Source organism: Phyllostomus discolor, chromosome 1 (genome assembly GCF_004126475.2).
Source record: "Phyllostomus discolor isolate MPI-MPIP mPhyDis1 chromosome 1, mPhyDis1.pri.v3, whole genome shotgun sequence".
In the NCBI taxonomy this organism is placed as follows: Eukaryota; Metazoa; Chordata; class Mammalia; order Chiroptera; family Phyllostomidae; genus Phyllostomus; species Phyllostomus discolor.
In genome coordinates, this window is record NC_040903.2 from 163009243 (window position 1) to 163028212 (window position 18970).

Here is an 18970-nt window from a genome sequence, read left to right on the forward strand (position 1 = left end):
AGAAGTCATCTCACCCTGGCTGGTGTGCCTCAGTTGGTTGGAGCATCGTCCCATAACCATGGATAACAGAAAGGTCACTAGTTCAATTCCTTGCCATTTTGATTTCAGTCAGGGTACATGCCTAGGTTACAGGTTCAATCCCCAGTCTAGGTGCCTGCAGGAGGCAACTGATCAATGTTTCTCACATCAGTGTTTCTCTCTCTCTCTCTCTCTCTCTCTCTCTCTCTCTCTCTCTCTCCCTCTCTCTCTCTTCCCCGCTCTCTCCCCATTTTCTCTCAAATGGTAATAAAATAAACCTTTAAAAAAGTCATCTCAGTTCAGGGTCTGTATCTGACCTGAGCTCCCCTGGCTGGGGCAGTCCTCCAGGCCTGGCTTCAGTCCACTGGCTCTGCAGATGGACTTCCATCCTTTCCAGGCTCAATACTGGCAGGAAGCCCTTTCTGTCCCTCCCACGTAGCCTCTGGAGAGGTTGAGACATATCTTCCCTTGCTTGTCATTCTGGCTTCTGATCCCCAGGATGGAAAGGTCTTGGCCTCTTTGGCCCCCAGTTCACCTTTCTGTCAGGTTCTCTACACATCTCTGAGATGCAGAGATGACAGCTCCCCTACCTGACCTCCAGGGAATCATGTTCTGACACCACCACTCTCTCTGAACCCCCATAAAACAATAGGCTGGGGACTGGATTCCTCTCCCTTGTGAAGTTACACATTCTAGCATCCAGTGCTTGCCCCACCTTTATTTTTATGCCTTGGAGCCAAGTGCTGCTCTAAGCCACTTTCCACTTCATCACTTTGAATCCTGCCCTATTTTTCCAATGCCTGTCCATCATCTTGAACATTCCTAACTAGCCCAAAATTTAGGATAAGGAGCTTCCCACTTTTGATGAAGAGCACATGGATGAATGCTAGTGAGGTTTCAATAGTATGACCTTGAGCAAGTCACTTAACCTGCCGCAACCTTGCTTTCTCACCCATGAAATTGTTGTAAGACTTGTGCTGCTCATTTCACAGGCTTATTACAGGGCTCAAATGACATGAGAAAGTACTTTGAAAACTGAAGGCCTATAAATGTAAGGCTTTGTTTTGAACTTTCAAAAACAGTGGTTCAAGTTTCGTAAGTGGGGCTTTGCAGTATTAACTTACTATAAATACTTTTGCAGTATTCAGAGATTTAGTCATTTCAAAGAGACTCATAGAACTTCTCTTCATATTTTCATTCAGTTTCTGAAAATCACTATTTTTATTTACTGAATGGTCATAACTCCAGATGAAAAAGAAGGCTTCTTTCCATAGTCTGACAAGGTTACAATTTAAAGTTTACTAATGTTGGAATTTGCAGGCCTGTCTCTGACACTAACTGGGTGGTTGATGTGGTAAACAGAGATGTGCCTCCACCGGCTTTCAAGAAGGACTTGCTGCCTAGCTGCAGGCTGTGAAGTCAAGGTGTGCCTCAGCTTCCAGAGCCACCTGGTCCAAAATCACACCTTTCTGGGGGCAGCCCGCACCTGCCCCATGACTGAGTGAGACTGGTATGAAGACCCAGTCATTCCAGCTGACACACAACATTGTGATGGGCAATACCCAATCCAGAGCTCCCCAGTAGCTGTGCTGAGGCTTTGCAGGGACTGCACTGAGTTGGACTTCTGCCTATGCCTAACCCTGCTTCCTCCTTCTTTTTTCACAGGTGCTGATCCCTAATAAACAATTTGCACTCCAGATTCCATCTCAGCATCTGTTGTAGAGAACCCAGCCTGCGACAATTGGTTATGATGCACTAGAAGGGCTGGATGAGGTGAGGTTGGTGCCGGGGGCTGGGGTATGTTTATTGCAAACAAAGGAAATAAAGAAAGCACAGAGGAGTACTGGGGAATTGAAATAACACTACTGTACAACCTTGGACAGCTCCATGTCTAAGAATGATTGGGTGACTTGAAGGCCTACAAACTATGATGGGGTACATCTGTTGTGACCTGCCTAACTTAGACCAAATCTCACAAGGGAAGCGGTATCAGCTATTCTTATTCCCAGCCCCAGAGATAACCTGATTTGGCACTCTCACCTTAAAGTGCCAAAGGCTGACTTCTCAGAAAAATGCAAATACCTGCTAGATGTTACTCAGAAACCCTGCTAGTATCAAGATTTGCCAAATCATTTAAATGTTAATCATGGTTCTATTTTTCAACTACTTTTAAATATGCAGTAAAAGACAAAGTGGTGTTTTCTAGAACTCGGTGTTTTCTTATTTCATTTGGAAAGGTGGGTTTAAAGGCTGAAATTCAGTTTGGTGAAGGTGAGGGATCACACAGTTTCTGCAGTGGCAGAAGCCACTACAAATCCTGGCAGTAAAAGTTAACCTTTGAAAATAAAAATCTGTCATCTACCAACCCAGCATCTCCCAACACTCCCCACCATACACACACTTAAAACCCCTCACTGGTTTCCCATTGATCTCACAATAAAGACCCCAACCCTATGAGGTCCCACCTACAGAGTCTGACCCCTAACTCGGTCTCCAACCTCATTTCATTCTGTTCTCCCTGATCCGCATTCTATGCTGCAGCCACATTGGCCTTCTTATGGACCCTTAAATAAACCACAGTACACCCTGCAATAGGGCCTTGCACATGCTATCCCTGCTGCTCGCAACTCTTCCACCCATACCTCCACCTCTTGAACGAGTGCTCATCTTTTTTCCAGCTCAAGCACCATTAGTTCTTCATGGAAGCCTTCCTTAACCCCACATCCCACATCTATGACAAGTTTCTCACTGGTGAGATCTCACAGAATCACGCTCTTTTCCTTCAGGGCATTTATCTCATCATCTCATTTAGAATTATACCTTCATATCTGTTGTTACCTGGGTTAATCTCATCTCCCACTTAGACTGTAAGCTTCAGGAAGGCAGGAATGCTGTCTGGCTTTGCTCTTCATCCTATCCTCACTCCTAATGCGGCATCTGGCAGATAGCAAACACCCAATTTGTTGAATAATGGATAAATGAATAGATGGATGAATGAGTGAGTGGGTGAGTGAACAAAGGAAAAGAGAGAATTGCTGACTTTGGTTGGTTGGCTTGAAACTTCTTGGGGTTTACATGTAGAAATGGGGAGTTAAAACCAGAGGTGGTTGGGTGGAAGGTGTACATGGTGGCAACCATTAAAGAGACTTCCTCCCGCTCCACTGGTGAGAAGGCAGGGTTGGTGGGGAGGTAGCAAAGCACCATCAGAAGTCACAGTATAGCTGCCAACCTCACCACAGAGGACCAAATAAAAATACCCAGGCCTTAGAGTAAATGAAAATTATTCACTTCACAATCAGGAAGAAATGCTGTAGAATTAAAGTTGGAGTATATCCTTGAATTGGATTTCATTCTCCAGGGCCCTAAAGTTAACCAGCTGGAATCATTTTTTAAGGAACATCCTATTTAACCTGTGGAAATGGAGCACCTGCCTTTTAATGAAAAAACTACTTCTCATTGTAAACATTGCACACAATGTTCTTGGCTTCTTTAGTCTCCAGAAAAGGTAATTCAGATATCTCTCCATGTGCTCACTCTATGTTGAGCCTCCTATGTCAACAAAACAGGCCAGATTAATAGCTAACTTTTTAAAAAAATAGTAAGTGGAAAGTATCAGCCCATCCTGATAAGTACTAGGCAGGACAGCCTATGTAGACATATCTGCCTCTCAAGAAGTGTTGGGGGGCTTAGGAAACTAGAGATTGAAGGACCCCACATAACCAACTTCAGAGCCACCATATTCAGACAACAGACCAAGTTTACCATGCATTCAAAAGTTCTATTCCTTAAAAAGCATCAACAAAGTATGATTTGTTAATCAATTAGTTAACTTAATACTCCTACTTGGCACAAGCCCCTGCCGGTGTATCCCTATGCAGTGGAGAGAGTGTCCTTCTTTAAACATGCTATAACCCAACAAAGGAACTAAGATCAGGAAAGACTAAGATATTGGTCAACAGCACAAGGCAACGGTATGGGTGTCAGCAAGCTCAGACCATGCCATACACAAGAGCATTTACTGTATGCCAAGTGTTTTACATGTATTTTCTCATTAAACCTTCACAACCCCTTGAGATATATACAATTATAGTCTCCTTCGAGAAGTTGAGTAACATACCCAAAGTCACAGTTAAAAAGTGGTTTCAAGCTCAGCTCTCTCCGATTCTAAAGTCCATGCTCATAGCCTCTAAGTCCCTAGGGCTTGCAGAGTTCAGGGACAGGGAGAGCTTGAGGCTGGTGTGAAGGCAAGGCTTGATGAGGAAGGGGACTCTGAACTAGACCTTAAACAGGGATAACCCTGAGATGGGCCAGAGAAGGAGAAAGGTTGATGCATGGTGAAGACAGAGGGTATAGACAGAGGACCGAAGAGAAAGGCAAAAGGGAAAAAAGCAAGGCCAGCTCTTTGAATACAGCCATTTTAGAGCAAGAGATAAGTAAAGATACAGCTCCATTGTAGGTCATATTAACAAGTCCCACCTTCTCCTTCCTTATAAAATACCATCCTACACAGAAAGGCTTGAAGAGGTAACGAAGAGAAGGGTCAGTAGGAAGTGAATCTTTTTTGGGGGGCCCTCATTCTGCCCGTCTCTTGGCCCCAGTGCAATATCTCAGGCACTCCACCCAGCCAGCCCATTGTCTGTGCCATAAGCCTTTGCAGTCCTACATCCCAAGAGGGGCAGCATCTTAGCCTAAGGTCATTGGGCAGAGCCTGGCTGGTTTCCAAGTGGAACTGGAACTTGATTCCTTCTACTGGCTCTGGACTCTGAGCCAGAGGGGCTTGCAGGTATGTGTGTCAGGCTACCCTCAGTCTCCTGTTAGACAAGCAGCCTTCCAAGAAAGATGGGGCCAGGTGTGTGGACATGTGCTGTAACTGTTCAAGGCCAGACAGGTTCACAAGATTTGGGCAGATGGAAGAATATTCACGGAGTCATGGGGATGCTTGATATGCCTTTATTCAAGGGGGGGCAATCCACACATGCTGCAAGCAGTGTGTTCCCCTGCATGTCACCTGTCCCCCTGTGTGGCACTCAGCAGGGAGTCCCTACCCTCTTAAGTACTAGATACAAAGAAAGCCATCAGGATGCAAACAGATATTTTGCAACAGAGCTTCATACTACACATGTGAGCCCACTCAAGGGTATGGGAACAGTTTTTCGGACCCAGTCTCAAGGTTATAAGAATACCACTTATCAGGGCCATTCTCAAGGTTATGGGAAACTGCTTCCTGGGTGAGGAAGCCAGACTGCCTCCGTTTACCCTACATGGTATAAGCAGAGTTTTGTTCTTAAGTCATACCATCACCACACACGTTTCACATAGAAATGCCCTCTCTAAACAGCCTTTCATACATTCATTTGTTCACTCACACATTCCACAGGCAATTATTGAATGGCCATTTCAAGCCAGGAACTGTGCCAGGTGTGGGGGAAGTCTGGGTCAAAACAAGACATGGCCCGTAACCTCAGGAGCTGTATGTTCTGTTGATGGTGGTTGCTGGTGACAGAGGGTCAGTCAAGAGTAACTGTGATGAACGTTGTGATGAAGAGACGCTCAGGAGGCTCCAGGGGACTCTAACTGCCCACACTATAAGCTGCTCGTCTTCATTCTTACACCTCCAAAGTCCATCACTTGTGCCCGACAGATAGTAGGTGCTCAGTAGGCTGTTAGTGAATTAACAGTAGGCTGACCCCCAACCCTGTCTCTCTGTGTCTTCTCCTCAATGGGAAGAAGCCTTACAATTGGCATCCCTAAGCCTGGATGACAAGAGGTAAGGGTACATGGCAATTTTTCAATTAGGTCACAGTATGTTAGAGTTGGGAGGAACTAGACAAGGTTGTCTGTATCATCTCCCTTCCCTTTCAGACATCATGTCCCTACAGTGGGGGTCCTTCATCAGCCACTTGGACAAATCACTCCTCGTCCAGATGGTCTTCTAAGAACACTCAAGGTGGTCAATGTTCCTATTAAAACTCAAGAATCCAGACCTTGACACAGAACTCAGAAGTAACTTCGGTTTTCTTGTGCTTCCCCAGAGGTTCTACCCCAGCTCACACTACTGAGTAGTGGCTGAGAAGTCTGAGACTCACCGGACTCCCTCCTTTGTGAGTGTGGGGGGGTGTGTGGAACCCACCTACAAGCATTGGAGCGTACACCTTTGGGGAGGAGATGGTTACAGAGCTCTTCCCACTAAGTCCTAACACGCTTGCTTCCCCATCATCCTACTGGTTCCCTCAGTGCAAAAACAGCTGTGACCCACTATGCTAGAGAAAGTCCGTTCTCTGACAGCTCCAGCTGGCGCCATGGGCCACCTCCTCTGAGATAATGGGCTGGGGAAACAGCGATCACGACTTCTGGTTGGGGTCCTCCTGCACCACAGGGACCTCCTGCAGGCCCTGGGGCTCTGGGGTGGCAGAACCATTCCGAAGAAAGCTGAGAAAGACAGAGAGCAAAGCGTCTGAGAAGTGACTCTGTGTTTGGGGGACAGTGGCCCTTGAAACACAGCAGGCATCTGAGCTGACAGGAAAGGGAGGTTGTGAAGGAGTAACTAGGCATCTGCCCCCTCAAGCAAGGCAGGCTAACGTGCGGCCCGGAAGGGGGCTGGCTGGAGTCCCAGCCCTTCAGCCAGAAACCTCCTCGGAATCAGTCCACAGCTGTCTTGGGACATGCTCAAAGGCCCCTAGCTGGGCAGTGGCAGAATGGGATTAGAACCAGGCCTCTTGATTCCCACTCTTGAATTTTTTTCTCATCACCCAGCCACCTCCCAGGGATGGGTCTTATGGGAATGTTCTTGACCTGTCAAACCCTGGAACTTTCCCTTCAAAGACTACTCCTGATTGCCAGACAGGGCTGGGCTTCTCTGTTTCTGACCAGTGGCCTTCTTAACCCTCCAATGTCAACTGTCTCGCTGTCCCTATCCACCCCCTTCCTGGTAAAGATCTAGTGGGGTCTTCAGGAGCCCTGCGATGGTGGGAGGAGTGTGGGCAGCCTGGGACCCGCCCAGCCACAGACCTTCCAGGAACAGTGGGCATGTGCCTTGGCATCGGGGCATGCTGATCCTTCTCTCCAGAGAGGGCAGTGTGTGGGGAACGGGGAGGAATCCAGCGACTTCTTGGCAATACAAATTCCTGCTCTCCCCCTCAGTCTGACCCTTGTCTGGCCATCTGAGCCAAGGCAATACCGACAGGCAGGGCAGTTTGGAAAAGAAGGGAAAGGCGTGTTTGCTGGTTTGCTTGGCCTGCATCGAGCATGAGCCCTGTCTACCCCTCCTCCGCGGGCTGTCTCCACTAGCTTCTCTCCCGTCTACCCATCTCCGCCCTCCTGTCCCTCCGGGCTGCTCGGGCGCCACTGCTACTGTCCCCAACCTGCCCCACCAGCCCGGCTAAAGGGCTGCGTGACTCACGACGCTGCCACCAGCCCACGGCTTGCCCGTGGCGTATAAAGGTTGCCCCGGCGGGAAGCGCCCCAGCCCTGACCGCTGGCCCGAGGAGCGCAGAACATGGCCCGAAGCGCGGAGCGAGACTGCGGGGGCGCAGGCTGGGGGCTGCGCGGCGCCCTGGCCGCCGTGGCCCTGCTCTCGGCGCTCAATGCCACAGGAACGGTGTTTGCGCTCTGCCAGTGGCGCGGGCTGAGCGCGGCGCTGCGGACCCTGGAGGAGCAGCGGGCCAGGGAGCAGAGAGAGGACAGCGCCCTGCGCACCTTCCTGGAGGAGTTGAGTCGCGCGCCGCGCTGGGCGCCCGCGCCACCTTCAGACCCCGTAGGCGCCGCGCGCAATAAGCGCAGCCAAAGCGGGGAGCCAGTGCCGCACCTCCGAGCGGAGAGCCAAGACATGCTGATGATGATGACCTACTCCATGGTGCCGGTAGGCGGGGCTTGACTCCCCAGGGCGCCCCTGCCTCGGTGGGCGGCGGGCAGTGTAGGGGGAAGAGCTCCACGCCCTCTCCTCCCTTGGCCAGGTGACAGGGGGTTGTGGAGAGAGTGCCCTGAGGTTATCATTTTAGCCCTCAGGGGTCAGTGTCTTCATCAGTTAAGTGGGGAAGAGGTGAAGGGGTAAGTCTTCCACCTCTGACTCCAGTTGAGTCTGCAGGTGAATGAGGGGTATAGGCAGTGTTTGTAAGACCTTACTTTTCTTCCTAACTTTGGACAAAAGTTTTCACTTTCTGGTGTGAAGGGCTCTGCCTCACTGAGGCCCATGCGAGCAGGGAAGCAGCACATCTGAAAGGATGCGGGCTTCTTCAATAAAGGGATTCTTTTCCTGGCATAATCTAGTGTCTGGTTCTTCACTTGGCCTTGGTCCCCACGAGATTGCTGACCTAATTGTCTCTGTTTAAGTGAAAACAATCAGCCCTAAGTTGGCTAACCACCTGGGACCTTGATGCTCAGAAACTTGCTCCTGGGCCTAAAGCGATTTTCTTAAAGTGTCAGCGCTGATGGTTCCATGGAGCCTGTAGAGCTCCAGCAACCCTTGCAGCCAGCGCATCTGGGAGGATCCCTCCCTTTTCGTTATATTTTCAAAGGCGCGCCACTGCACTCGAACCCAAAAGGTTCGGGAAACACTGATCTAAAGAGATTCTTTAAAGCAAAGCCCCCAAAATCTTTTTTTTCCAGTGTTAAGTTTCTTCTCTTTTGGTAATTTTTAACTCAGCCATTGTCTAACAGTCGCATGAAGATCGCATTGCTGTTCCCCATTCCACTGGATCGTCCATCACAAGGTCTCACTGCCCTGTGCAATTACAACGGTTTCAGTTCTGCCACCTCAAGTCAAGTGTGGGGAGGCATTCGGGACCCTGGGGATTTGAAGATCAATCCACTTACCGCTCTGTTATCATAGAAGCTTTTACATATCTTATGTGAGCTGAAATGCTTTTAAAACTACATGGAAGTACTACATACTGCAAACACATTTTTTGAAAGATCAAATTTTCTATCCCTGGCTTCATTTTTTTTAACCCATAAACATTTAAAAATCTGAACCTAAGCAAAAATTTCAAAAACAGACCTCTGTAAAATGAAGAAATGTCGTTAGGGGAATTTGCTCGCTCTCTCTCTCTCTCTCTCTCTCTCTCATCCCTCTGCAGTGCATTTTGAGGGGCTTTTGTAGAACCCCCAGGAAGGATGTGCCTGAGCATCAACACTTCACATTTTAATCCTGTTTTTAAAGTAGAGGCTTGTGTATCCAAATTGTAGCCTGTTCAGCCACTAACTCAAGAGAACGGACTCATTTCAGTGTCTGTCTGAAAGCTAAATTTAACTACCACCACCTGCTCTATTACAGGTCAGAAAGCAGAAATCACATTTATCTGGCTAAGAAACTTTTATAGATTATCACCAACTAACCACTCCACCACTTGCAATGGGTATGCTTTGGCTTTTTAAAGCCATTGAGGGAATTTCCATGCTGCCTTTCCTCTTGGGAGTAGTTTTCAAGCAGTTGGCACATTAAAATGTAGATTCCAGGGCTCTACCCTCAGACATAAAATCATAATTTCCCCACCCTCCCAGCACACAGTGAGTTTGATGCAGGTGGTTCCGGTGCCACACTTTGAGAAAGGCTACTCCAGACCATCTCTAACTTAAATGTGCTTATGAATATCTTAGCGGTCTTGTTGAAGTGCTGATTCTGATTCAGAAGGTCTAAGCTGGGGCCTGAGATTCTGCATTTCTAACACGTCCCACTGATACTGAGGCTGCTGGTCTGAGGACCACACTTTGAGTAGCAGGTTCTAGAGCAGCAATTGCACATTGAAATCGTATGGGTAGCTTTCAACATGACTGCACATGGACCCCACCCCCGGAGACTCTGAATTAGTTGTCAGGAGTGCAGCCTGGGGGTGGGTGACCACTGACGAGCAGGAAGGCTAGGGCACGACTTCCCGATGACAGAAAGCTGCCCTAAGCATCGCACTCTCACCGGGTCCCCCTTGAGGCTTCTGCTTCAGGCACCGGAACCAATTTTATTACTGAAAAGCCCTTTTCTTCCTTTCTTCTTTCCTTCCTCCCTCCCTCCCTCTCTCTTTCTCTCCCTCTCTTTCTTTCTTTCTTGGCAACATTCTCTCCATTCACCTTCGCAAATTTTTCTCATTTTACTCTGACTTTCTCAGAACAGAGAATTATTCACTTGAGGAAACAGTTTTTAAAAAAGAACTGTCTGTAGGGCACCACTAGTAGAGAAGTTGCTAAAAGAACTATTTAGTCCGCAGGCGGTCAGTTGGTGCGCACACTCGTTAAGGTTGAAGTCTACACCCCCCTTTCAAACAGCACCAGTAGGTCTTCCCCGAGGACACAATCAGAGGTCCCATGTCCTTAGAGATCTAGGAACAAAGAAATAAGCTGTAGAGAGACTAATATCATTATTTTAAAAAGTCCTCCAAAATGGCTCATTTACCCATAATGAGCCTTCCCAAGCTAACAGAATTCAGAGTTCTGTGCTTTTGGCTGAAAGTACATCGACTCAGCATGGTAACTCTGGCTAGCACATTCTGACCAGGGACTGGTTGGCAACTGTAAATAACTTTGTTAAAAGGGCAATGTAACTAATTACCACTTAAGGACAGTTAAATCTGTCATCCTGCACAGAAACTAGGGTTGAGCACCCAGTAGGAAGAAAATTTTACTTCTTACAAAGGGCAACTCAAGCTCTGAATGGATCGAAAATTTACAGTTTAAGAAATGAAGCTTTAAAATTACTAGAAGAAAATATGAACAACTCGTTTTTAATCTTGAAATGGGGAAGGCCTTTCTTTCAAACTATAACTTGAAAGCCAGAAGCAAACAATAAATAAATAAACTTAACTACACTTTAAATGCACATACAACAACAAAACTTCTGTATAGCAAATAACAACAAGAAGAAACAAACATGCACCATCAACAAAGGTAAATAACAAACTGGGGAAAAATATTTGCAGCTCATATCATTATATACAGATCTTCCCCGTGTCTATACAAGCTCTCCTAGAAGATGATAAGGAAAAAGCCCAAGAATAATATGGGTAAAATCAGCAACAGAAATAGGAATCAAGTAGGAAAATGGAACACAGTTCTCAGAAAAAGAAATGCGAATGTCTCTTAAACACATGAGGAAAGATCTCTTGATTTACAGACAGGAATTACGATGACCCTGAGTAGTTTTTACCTGTCAGAATGACAAAACCACAAGAGTTTGAAAACACTCTCTGCCAAGGATGCGGAAGGGACACAGACATACACTTGCATTGCGGTTTGGGGTGCAAAAGGGTGCAGCCTATGAGGAAGGCTACTTACCGACACCTAAACAAATTACAAATACGTTTATCCTCTGACCCAGCACTTTCACTTGTGGGGATTTATCCCGCACAACAGGCTTTACTGCCTATGAAATGGCATAAGCACGTAGTTGTTCACTGCACAATATCTGCAAAAGCGAAAGACTTTTAACGACCTCAGGACTTGTCGGGCTGGCCTGTCCGCCCCCTGGGACATGAGGTGGCTGTAACATAAGGAGGCCGTTCTCTCTGCTCTGCTGTTGGAGCAATCCCCGGGGTATACTCATTTCAAGTGAGGAAAGCAAAGCAGTAAAAAGCATGTATTGCACTACTTTGTGTAAGGAAGAAGAGGAAAAATACACGAAGAAATGAACAAAAGTGCTTGCTTAGAGAGGGTGGGGATACAGTGGGAACAAGCCTTCCACTGTATAGCTTTGTGTATTATTTTGACTTTTGAACCGTGTGATTGTGTTACTCTTTCAGTGAGTGAAAAGGCCGTAAGCACAAGGTTCTGAGGCAGCTGCCAGCGGGCTGGAGGTGCTGGAGCGTGGTAGGAAGCCGGCCGAGGTTCCTGTGCTCCACCTAAACGGAGGCTCTTGCTGATTGTTGCCGTGTGAGAATGAGAACCCAGTGTGCCTGACCTTTTGATTTTTTTTCAAGAGAAGTTAAAAAAATCTGACTTTTTATGTAAAATCACTTGACCTTTTAAATATTGACAAAAATGTTTTTAAAATGTTTTTTAATTGGCCGACAGTGTGTTGGCCAAACAACACATCGTTAGGGGCCACGTTAGGACTTCAAGTCTAGTTGGTAGCAGTCGCAGCCATGATCATGGGTGGTTTGGAACAAAAATGGCTTTATGTAGCTCAGCCCCAGCTCCGTGCCGCACTGTTATTTTCCAGCCCGGTAATGATAGGATCAGTCGCAGGTGCCCTCGTTATCGTTATTGTTGGTTGAGTGGAGATGGCTTTTTTGTGTTTGGTTTGGCTTTTGTTTTGTTTTGTTTTGGGGGCTGTTTCTAAAAATCAACTCCACCTTCAGTGGATGGAGATTTCCCTTCACTGTGGGTTTCCAGAAGCATGTGCTGCAGTTCTGAGGCTGGTTCTCAGGGAGCAGAGTCCAGCTGTGCTAAGCAGTAACACGTTATTGCAACAAACAGAGCTTTTCAGGACGACTGCTATGAGGCACATGTTTGTGGATCTCTGCATTATCTTGTTAAAAGGGGAAAAATCCCATTACCCGCAGTCACAGCTCCCATTTGCATGGATGCTCTATTTCCTTGAAGGCCCTAACCTGGCTATGCCGGGGTTTACCTCCCTCTCCCGCCCCTTGCACTGGGTCACTTCCACGTGGTATAAAAGCTGAGGATTTCGTGCCAGGGTCGACACACTGTGGCCTACAGGCCCAATCCAGCTTGCCACTTGTTTTTGTACAGCCCACAAAGTAAGGATTGTTTTTACATTTATAAGTGATTAGGGAAAAAATCAAAAGAAGAATCATACTTCACGACTCATCAACATATGAAATTCAAATTTCAGTGACTATAAAGAAAGTTTTATTGGCATACAAACATGCTCGTGTGTTTATGTATTGTCTGTGGTTCCTTTCACATGAAACAGCAGAAGTGAATAGTTGTCACAGAGACCAAATGGCCCACAAAATCCAAACTATTTTCTGTCTGGTCCTTTACAGAAGTTTGTGGACCCTTGACTGTGGTCCACTGGAGCAGAAGGACGCTGGGGGCCATTCCTCTGCAGAACCCAAGCTACTGAATCAGGATTGTCCTCGCATCGGTTAACCCTGGGTTTAATGCCTCCCCAAAGATGACGTATCAAAGACAGCGCTGACCTGAGAGCGTGGTTGCACTTGAGAGGGGGGCTGTGGCACTGAGCCTGTCCTCCAGCCTTGCTCCTTATAGGCTTGGCTTCCCAAGTCAAGAGCAGTCGATGTTAGGAAAGCTTTAACCACTCATTAACCCTGTATCTAGGCCTTGTTTCAGAGCTCATCTGTTGCCTTCAGTCGAAGGGGAGAAATTCACACCCCGTAGGTCCTGCAGCGTGGAGTGGGCCCTGGTGACAAATCAGAGGTCTGACACAGCAAGACACAAAAAGACAGGGCAGCCACAGTCATAAACCCAAATGCAGGGCCTTGGAGGTGGGCTTCCCTGGCCTTCCTCATAGCTCACGAGCACATGAGCACTTGGGATGTCGCACTTGTCACTGTGTGGTAGGTTACCATGTCAGAAGCTATTTTTGGCATCACTTAAGGGTGGAAGAGAACTTGAAGTGACACCTTTGCTATGATTGTGTCTGGTGTTGGAGCTTGGGACACATGCATAAACCTAATTTGTGTATCAGGTCGTGATGGTGTGTCGAGGAAGACAGGAGAGAGCTGACCCTTTAGCACTTCCTTCAGACACTCCATCAACACGTATTTTGCACGCACGCAAATAAAACATTCGATGTAGATATACATCGTTGTCATGATTCTCTGAGAACATATGTAAGGAACAAGTGGGTCAAGACTGAGCATCTGGACCTGGAAGAACAGAGCAATTGTATGGACCACGTGAATGACTGTTAAACCACTTGCATCTGCTCCCAGGTCCTGGTGCTGTTAACCAGCCCCTAGTCTCTTCCTAGCCAAAACAGCGGAGGCGAGGCAGTAGGAACAAGCCTGCTTAGCCTTTACAACCTGAGCAGGATGGATCTTCAGGGGCTTGGTGAATTGTCTACTATTTATCTGTGATGTCCCTACCTCTTCTTCAACCTACACTGCCACTATGCCAGGGGAAAAAATGGGTTTTTCCTTTTGGAACTCAAAAACACATGCCACATTTGGAAAGGGCCACTACGCTCTGGGGAGACGGCAGAACACCTTAGACCAGCTGACCACTTAGTGGCGCTAGCCCACAGGCTGGGAGATCCTTGGGCAGAGGGCCCTTTCTGGATAAGTTGCAGAACAACTTCTCAAATTGTGGGCCTTCCAGTGCCAAGGGCTGGTTCTTCTGGCAGTTGCCCTTGTCCCGGGCTCTCTCTAGGGCTGGCCCAGGGTTACCTCCACGTGCTGCTGCTGCTGCCTTCAGCTATTGTGTGCCTGCCCTTAACTTGAGCGGTCTGGGAGTCCTTCACCGTTAGGTTCCCAGCCAAATCCTCTCTTCCTGATGCTTCCCAGAGGTATGAGCAGTGTGGACCTGGGAGTCAGATGGACTCACATCCTGGGCTCCCAGCTCGGTAGCTGGGTCACTTTGGGCAAGTCTTTTAACTTCTCCAAGCCTCCCTTTCCTCATCTGTAAGACTGAGATATGTCCACACCTCATGGAGTTGTTAGGAGGTTTAAGGGAAATGCTGTTGGTAAAGGACAGTGCCTGGTATAGTTAGGTTCCCTAGTAAGTGTTCATTGTTGCCATTAGGATTAATCACTACCTATCATTAGCCCTTCTTGCCCTGTGTCCTTGGCATTTTATTTCTGGGTTCACTCTTTATCTCCAGTTCCTTCAGAATGCCAAGTTGTCTGTTCATTAGTGCTTCTACCAACTGCTGCTTCGGAATAATATTTGGTTTCTTAAAGCCTAGATTAGCATCACCCCCACCTCAATTGTCTTGTCATTGAAAACAAGAGAATTGGCCTTGATATGGCAACAGGGCTGCTCAGTGGGTCTGGGCTTCTCAGGCCCCTGCCCCTCCTGCAGGGCCACTGATGACAGGGCCAGCAGAGTCGCCTCGACCCCATTTCTGACAGGCTCTGCTGTTGTTCAGTTCTGTTGAGTCCTATTTGGTGGCAGTCCTAAGAAAGTTTTGAATGCTTTTATTTGAAAATTTGACAAAATGTAAGTGGAAGGTAGAGCAAAAACAACTTCTAAGATAGGAGAACAATTTGCTTCTTGGAGTCTTATGTTCTTTAGGATATGGTTACCTGTATGGAAACTATCAGAACAGTCCTCAGATCTGATAAAACACACTTATCTGGGGGCAGGGAGGACATTCTGTTTTTGCTCTATGTCCCTCAAACTTCCCTCCCCTTCCACCCCAAAAAAGAAATCCTTGGCCAAATCTAGCTGATATTCAAGTTTAATTTACATGCATTTTATCTGCAGAGGAAATGTCACAGTTGTGTGAGAAAAACTGAAGCTTTTAGGTTGTGATTCTGCTACAAAGGGAGCATTTTTCAGCCCATCAGTTGCTTTTATGTAGCTCTTAGGATTTTAACAGCTCTGTACTTTAAGTACATATAATTTACTTCTAGTTTAACTAGAGTTCAAGACACAATTTTCTTCACTGAAAGGTAGAGTTAAAACAACAAGGCTAACTAAAGATCATTTAAAATGCAATTTGTGGAGTTTGTTCTGAGTACAATAGGTGAAGTAACCCCTTCATCTGCCACTCAGAAAAAATTCTTGTGCTCACCAAGGGCTGAGAACTTTGGAGACCCTGCCTGGGCTGTATGGAAAAACTGTGAAGTACTTCGGAATGGGTTGTAGACAACTAACTGTACCCAACTAAAATGATCAGCTGGCAACAGCAAAATCGTTGCCATTTTCTTTTTAGTAATTCACCACCAAGTGGGTGAGTGTTGGAGTCTGGAATCCTTTTCACTCAGAAGCAAAACAAAACAAACAAAATAGTCCTTTTCCTATATATAACATTTGATGGCCTTGGAATCAATCCCTCTGAACAGGAAGACATATAGAAGAGAACCCTCTATAGTGACTTAGTTGTGTGATGAGTATCAGGTAGTCAAGAAAAGAGAAGACCAGTCCTCTATAAAGTGACGAAGGAAGATTTTGTGGAGGAGACAGAATTTGAAATGGGCAATGCGGGGTTGGTGAGATTGGGGCAAGCAAGGAGGATGCATCATTCCAAGCATAAGTAGTAACTTGAGCCAAGGTCTAGGGACTGGAATGAAAACTGTACAGGACTGGAAGAGCAAGAGGCCAAGCAGGCCTTCCTGCACTGGGGAGTCTGGGTGGGGGGCGGGACAGAGCTAAGGTTGGCTGGTGAGAGAGAGCCTTGAATTTCCACTTTTAAGAAATAAGTGTGATGGACAGTTGGTAATATTGTAGACCTTTTACTGGGGTTAGGGGGGCGAAGAATCATGAGAAAAGTGGTTTTATAGGACTGATTTGGTGATGTGATTCAGGGAAGAGTAGATAGGGGAGAGACCAGAGGCAAGAAGAACGTAAAACTATTGCGTTAGTCCAGGCAACAGATAACTCATGTGTGGCTGAGGTGATGGCATCAGAAATGGAGAAGAGGGTATATATCCTCAAAGTATCAAGAGAGACCATTGAATTGATCTTGATAACTATTTGGATATAAGAAAGAGAAATGGTCCATCTGGTCCAGACCTACCCAACACTGAGAAGGGTGGTGGTGTCATGGACAAAATTGAGGAAACACAGAAGAAAGGTTAGTTTGGAAGTGAGGATGCTGAATTTGAAACTGAATATGAAATGAGAAAAGTTTTGGGGTTGGAACTGAGGAATGCAAGTGTATTCAGGGAGAAGAGAGCATCCTGCTTCTAAAAAGAACTTTGTCTTCTTCAGGAGTGAGGTCATTACAAGCCTGAAAAGTAAAAGGCAGACCCCAAAGTCTTTATAATGAGTGCTGGAATCATACTACATATGTTCACTCCTGGCTCCCCATTAGCTGTGTAACCTTTGACAGGTCAGTCAACCTCTCTGTGTCTCAGTTCCCTCATTCTTAAGAGGGCATAGCAGTATCGACCTTAGGTGTTGATTGTAAGGATTCAATTTAATAGTCCATGAAAAGTTCTTAGCGTGACTCTTAGAATTCAGTATGTGGTAGCTTACTGTTTCTCAAGTGCTTCCCTTCTGTGCTTCAGGGAATGTTGAAGTCTGGTAATAAATGCAGTGGAGATGGAATCAAGAGAACTTGCCAGACAAAATGCAGATTCTGGGATGACCCTGAAGTCTGGGATCTCTGGTGACTGGGGAAACACACAGACCTCTAAAAAGAGTGTTGCTTCCAAGATTGTCATTTCTGGTCAATAGCTCTAAAAGGAAAAAATATCTACATTTTGGGAATCAGATTTTGGGAATTTAATTATACTAATTATACTTTCCAGATATTTTTATTTATGTCCAATGTGAACTCACGCATTCATTCTTTCAGTGACCACATCTTTCTGGAGCCCAGAGGAATGGCACATTTCCCAGACCAGTGGCTCCGTCCAGCCACTGTTCCGGTGCTGACAGCATCAACAATCATTTTGTGGGTGAGCGGCTCACCCGAAGGACCTCCTCCAAATGTTTTCTGGAGTAACCACTCACAGTTATTCCCTGTGCTGAGAGAGGAGGGGGCTGAGCAGGGAGTGGGTTTACAAAGCATCTTCACAAGTGGTTTTGCTATGTGCAAAGAATGCCACAAGGCAGAGTCTGGGCATAATGGTTTGATTCTTTGTCCATTCCCCCAGCATCGAACAAGTTATTAACTATGGTTTATGTACACTCTTCTGACTATAAGGTACGGATAAGAATGCTTAGATAAAAATCAGAAATTCTCTACAGATGCTTGTTGAAGGGAACAATGTGAGCACGAAGTGTTGTTATTAACAGTTAGGGGAAGATTATTCCGGCAGCACTCCTGCTTCAGAAGACTCTATGAGAAGCCTGGAGAGACAAGTGATTCTCAGCTCACTTCAGAACACTCGTTCCTTTCTGCCCTAATTCCTTCTGCACTTACTTGTCTGTATGGCACAACTAAAACCCTGTCACAGCATAGTTTTGGTCTCTAATTTGTCACCTTTAGTCACCCTGTCTCTTTAAATATACCTCACTGTTCTTTGCTGTGCCTCTAGTGAGGTGTTGAATGAATACTTCTTCACAGATGGTATTCATCCACAACTCAGCAAGTGCAAATACAAACTAAGCCCAGTTTCTGAATCCAGTTTCTTGGTATGCTAAGAGTTTTGAAGGTGGGCCCTGGAGCATTTTTTAAATTCCTTCCTCAGAATTCATGCCACCCACCAAATAGGAGACGGTGTCAGATATTGGTAAGGCTGACTTAGGGGTCTGCTCTAACTGTTAGAGATTCATTCATTCGTTCGTTCATTCATGATATAGCTACTGAGTACCTACTATGTCCCAGGCACTGTTGTGGGTACAAAAGAAACAGTATGAACCATACATACAAATCCCCACCCTATTGGACTTCATGTTCTGGGGGCAGGCAGGGGCAGACAAAAACCAAAGTAAATTACCTATACGATTAAAAGGAAGTAGGTGTTATGGAGAACAATAGAGCAGGGAGGAAGTTCAAGGAATGGTAAGGGAAGACGCAGTTATGGCCTATGGATGGGGCAGGCCTCACTGAGAAGGTAACATCTGAGAAAAAAGTTTGGAGGAGGAGGAAGTGAGCCACGTGGACACGAGGGGAAAGGCTACTCAGGTAGAGGATAAGCAAGTACAAAGGCCCTGAGGTAAGGCTGTGTCTGGAGAGCTCAAGGAGCAGCAAGGAGACTGGGCCAGAGTGAGTGGGAGGGAGTAGTAGGAAAGGAGGTCAGAAAGATGTTGCGGGGAGGAGGAGCAAGGGAACCAGATTATGTAGGACCTGGCAAGGTGTTGTGAAGATATTGGCCTTTATGGGGAATCTTTAAAGGATTTTAGGCAGAGAAGCATCATGATCTGACGTGCCTTTTCAAAGATTCACTATGATGAGACTGGACCCTGTGTGTGGATAGGGTGAGCAGTA

The 18970-nt window shown here is 46.5% G+C and overlaps 1 protein-coding gene across 1 annotated transcript in view; it reads left to right on the forward strand.

The window, feature by feature from the left end:
- The first annotated feature begins 6883 nt into the window (after nt 1-6883).
- GLDN (gliomedin) overlaps nt 6884-18970 on the forward strand; it is a 68776-nt gene continuing 56689 nt past the window's right edge. Inside the window, 1 exon segment of the mRNA XM_028507914.2 lies at nt 6884-7876. Coding sequence (XP_028363715.1) covers nt 7514-7876 — 363 coding nt within the window. The 5' untranslated portion in view covers nt 6884-7513.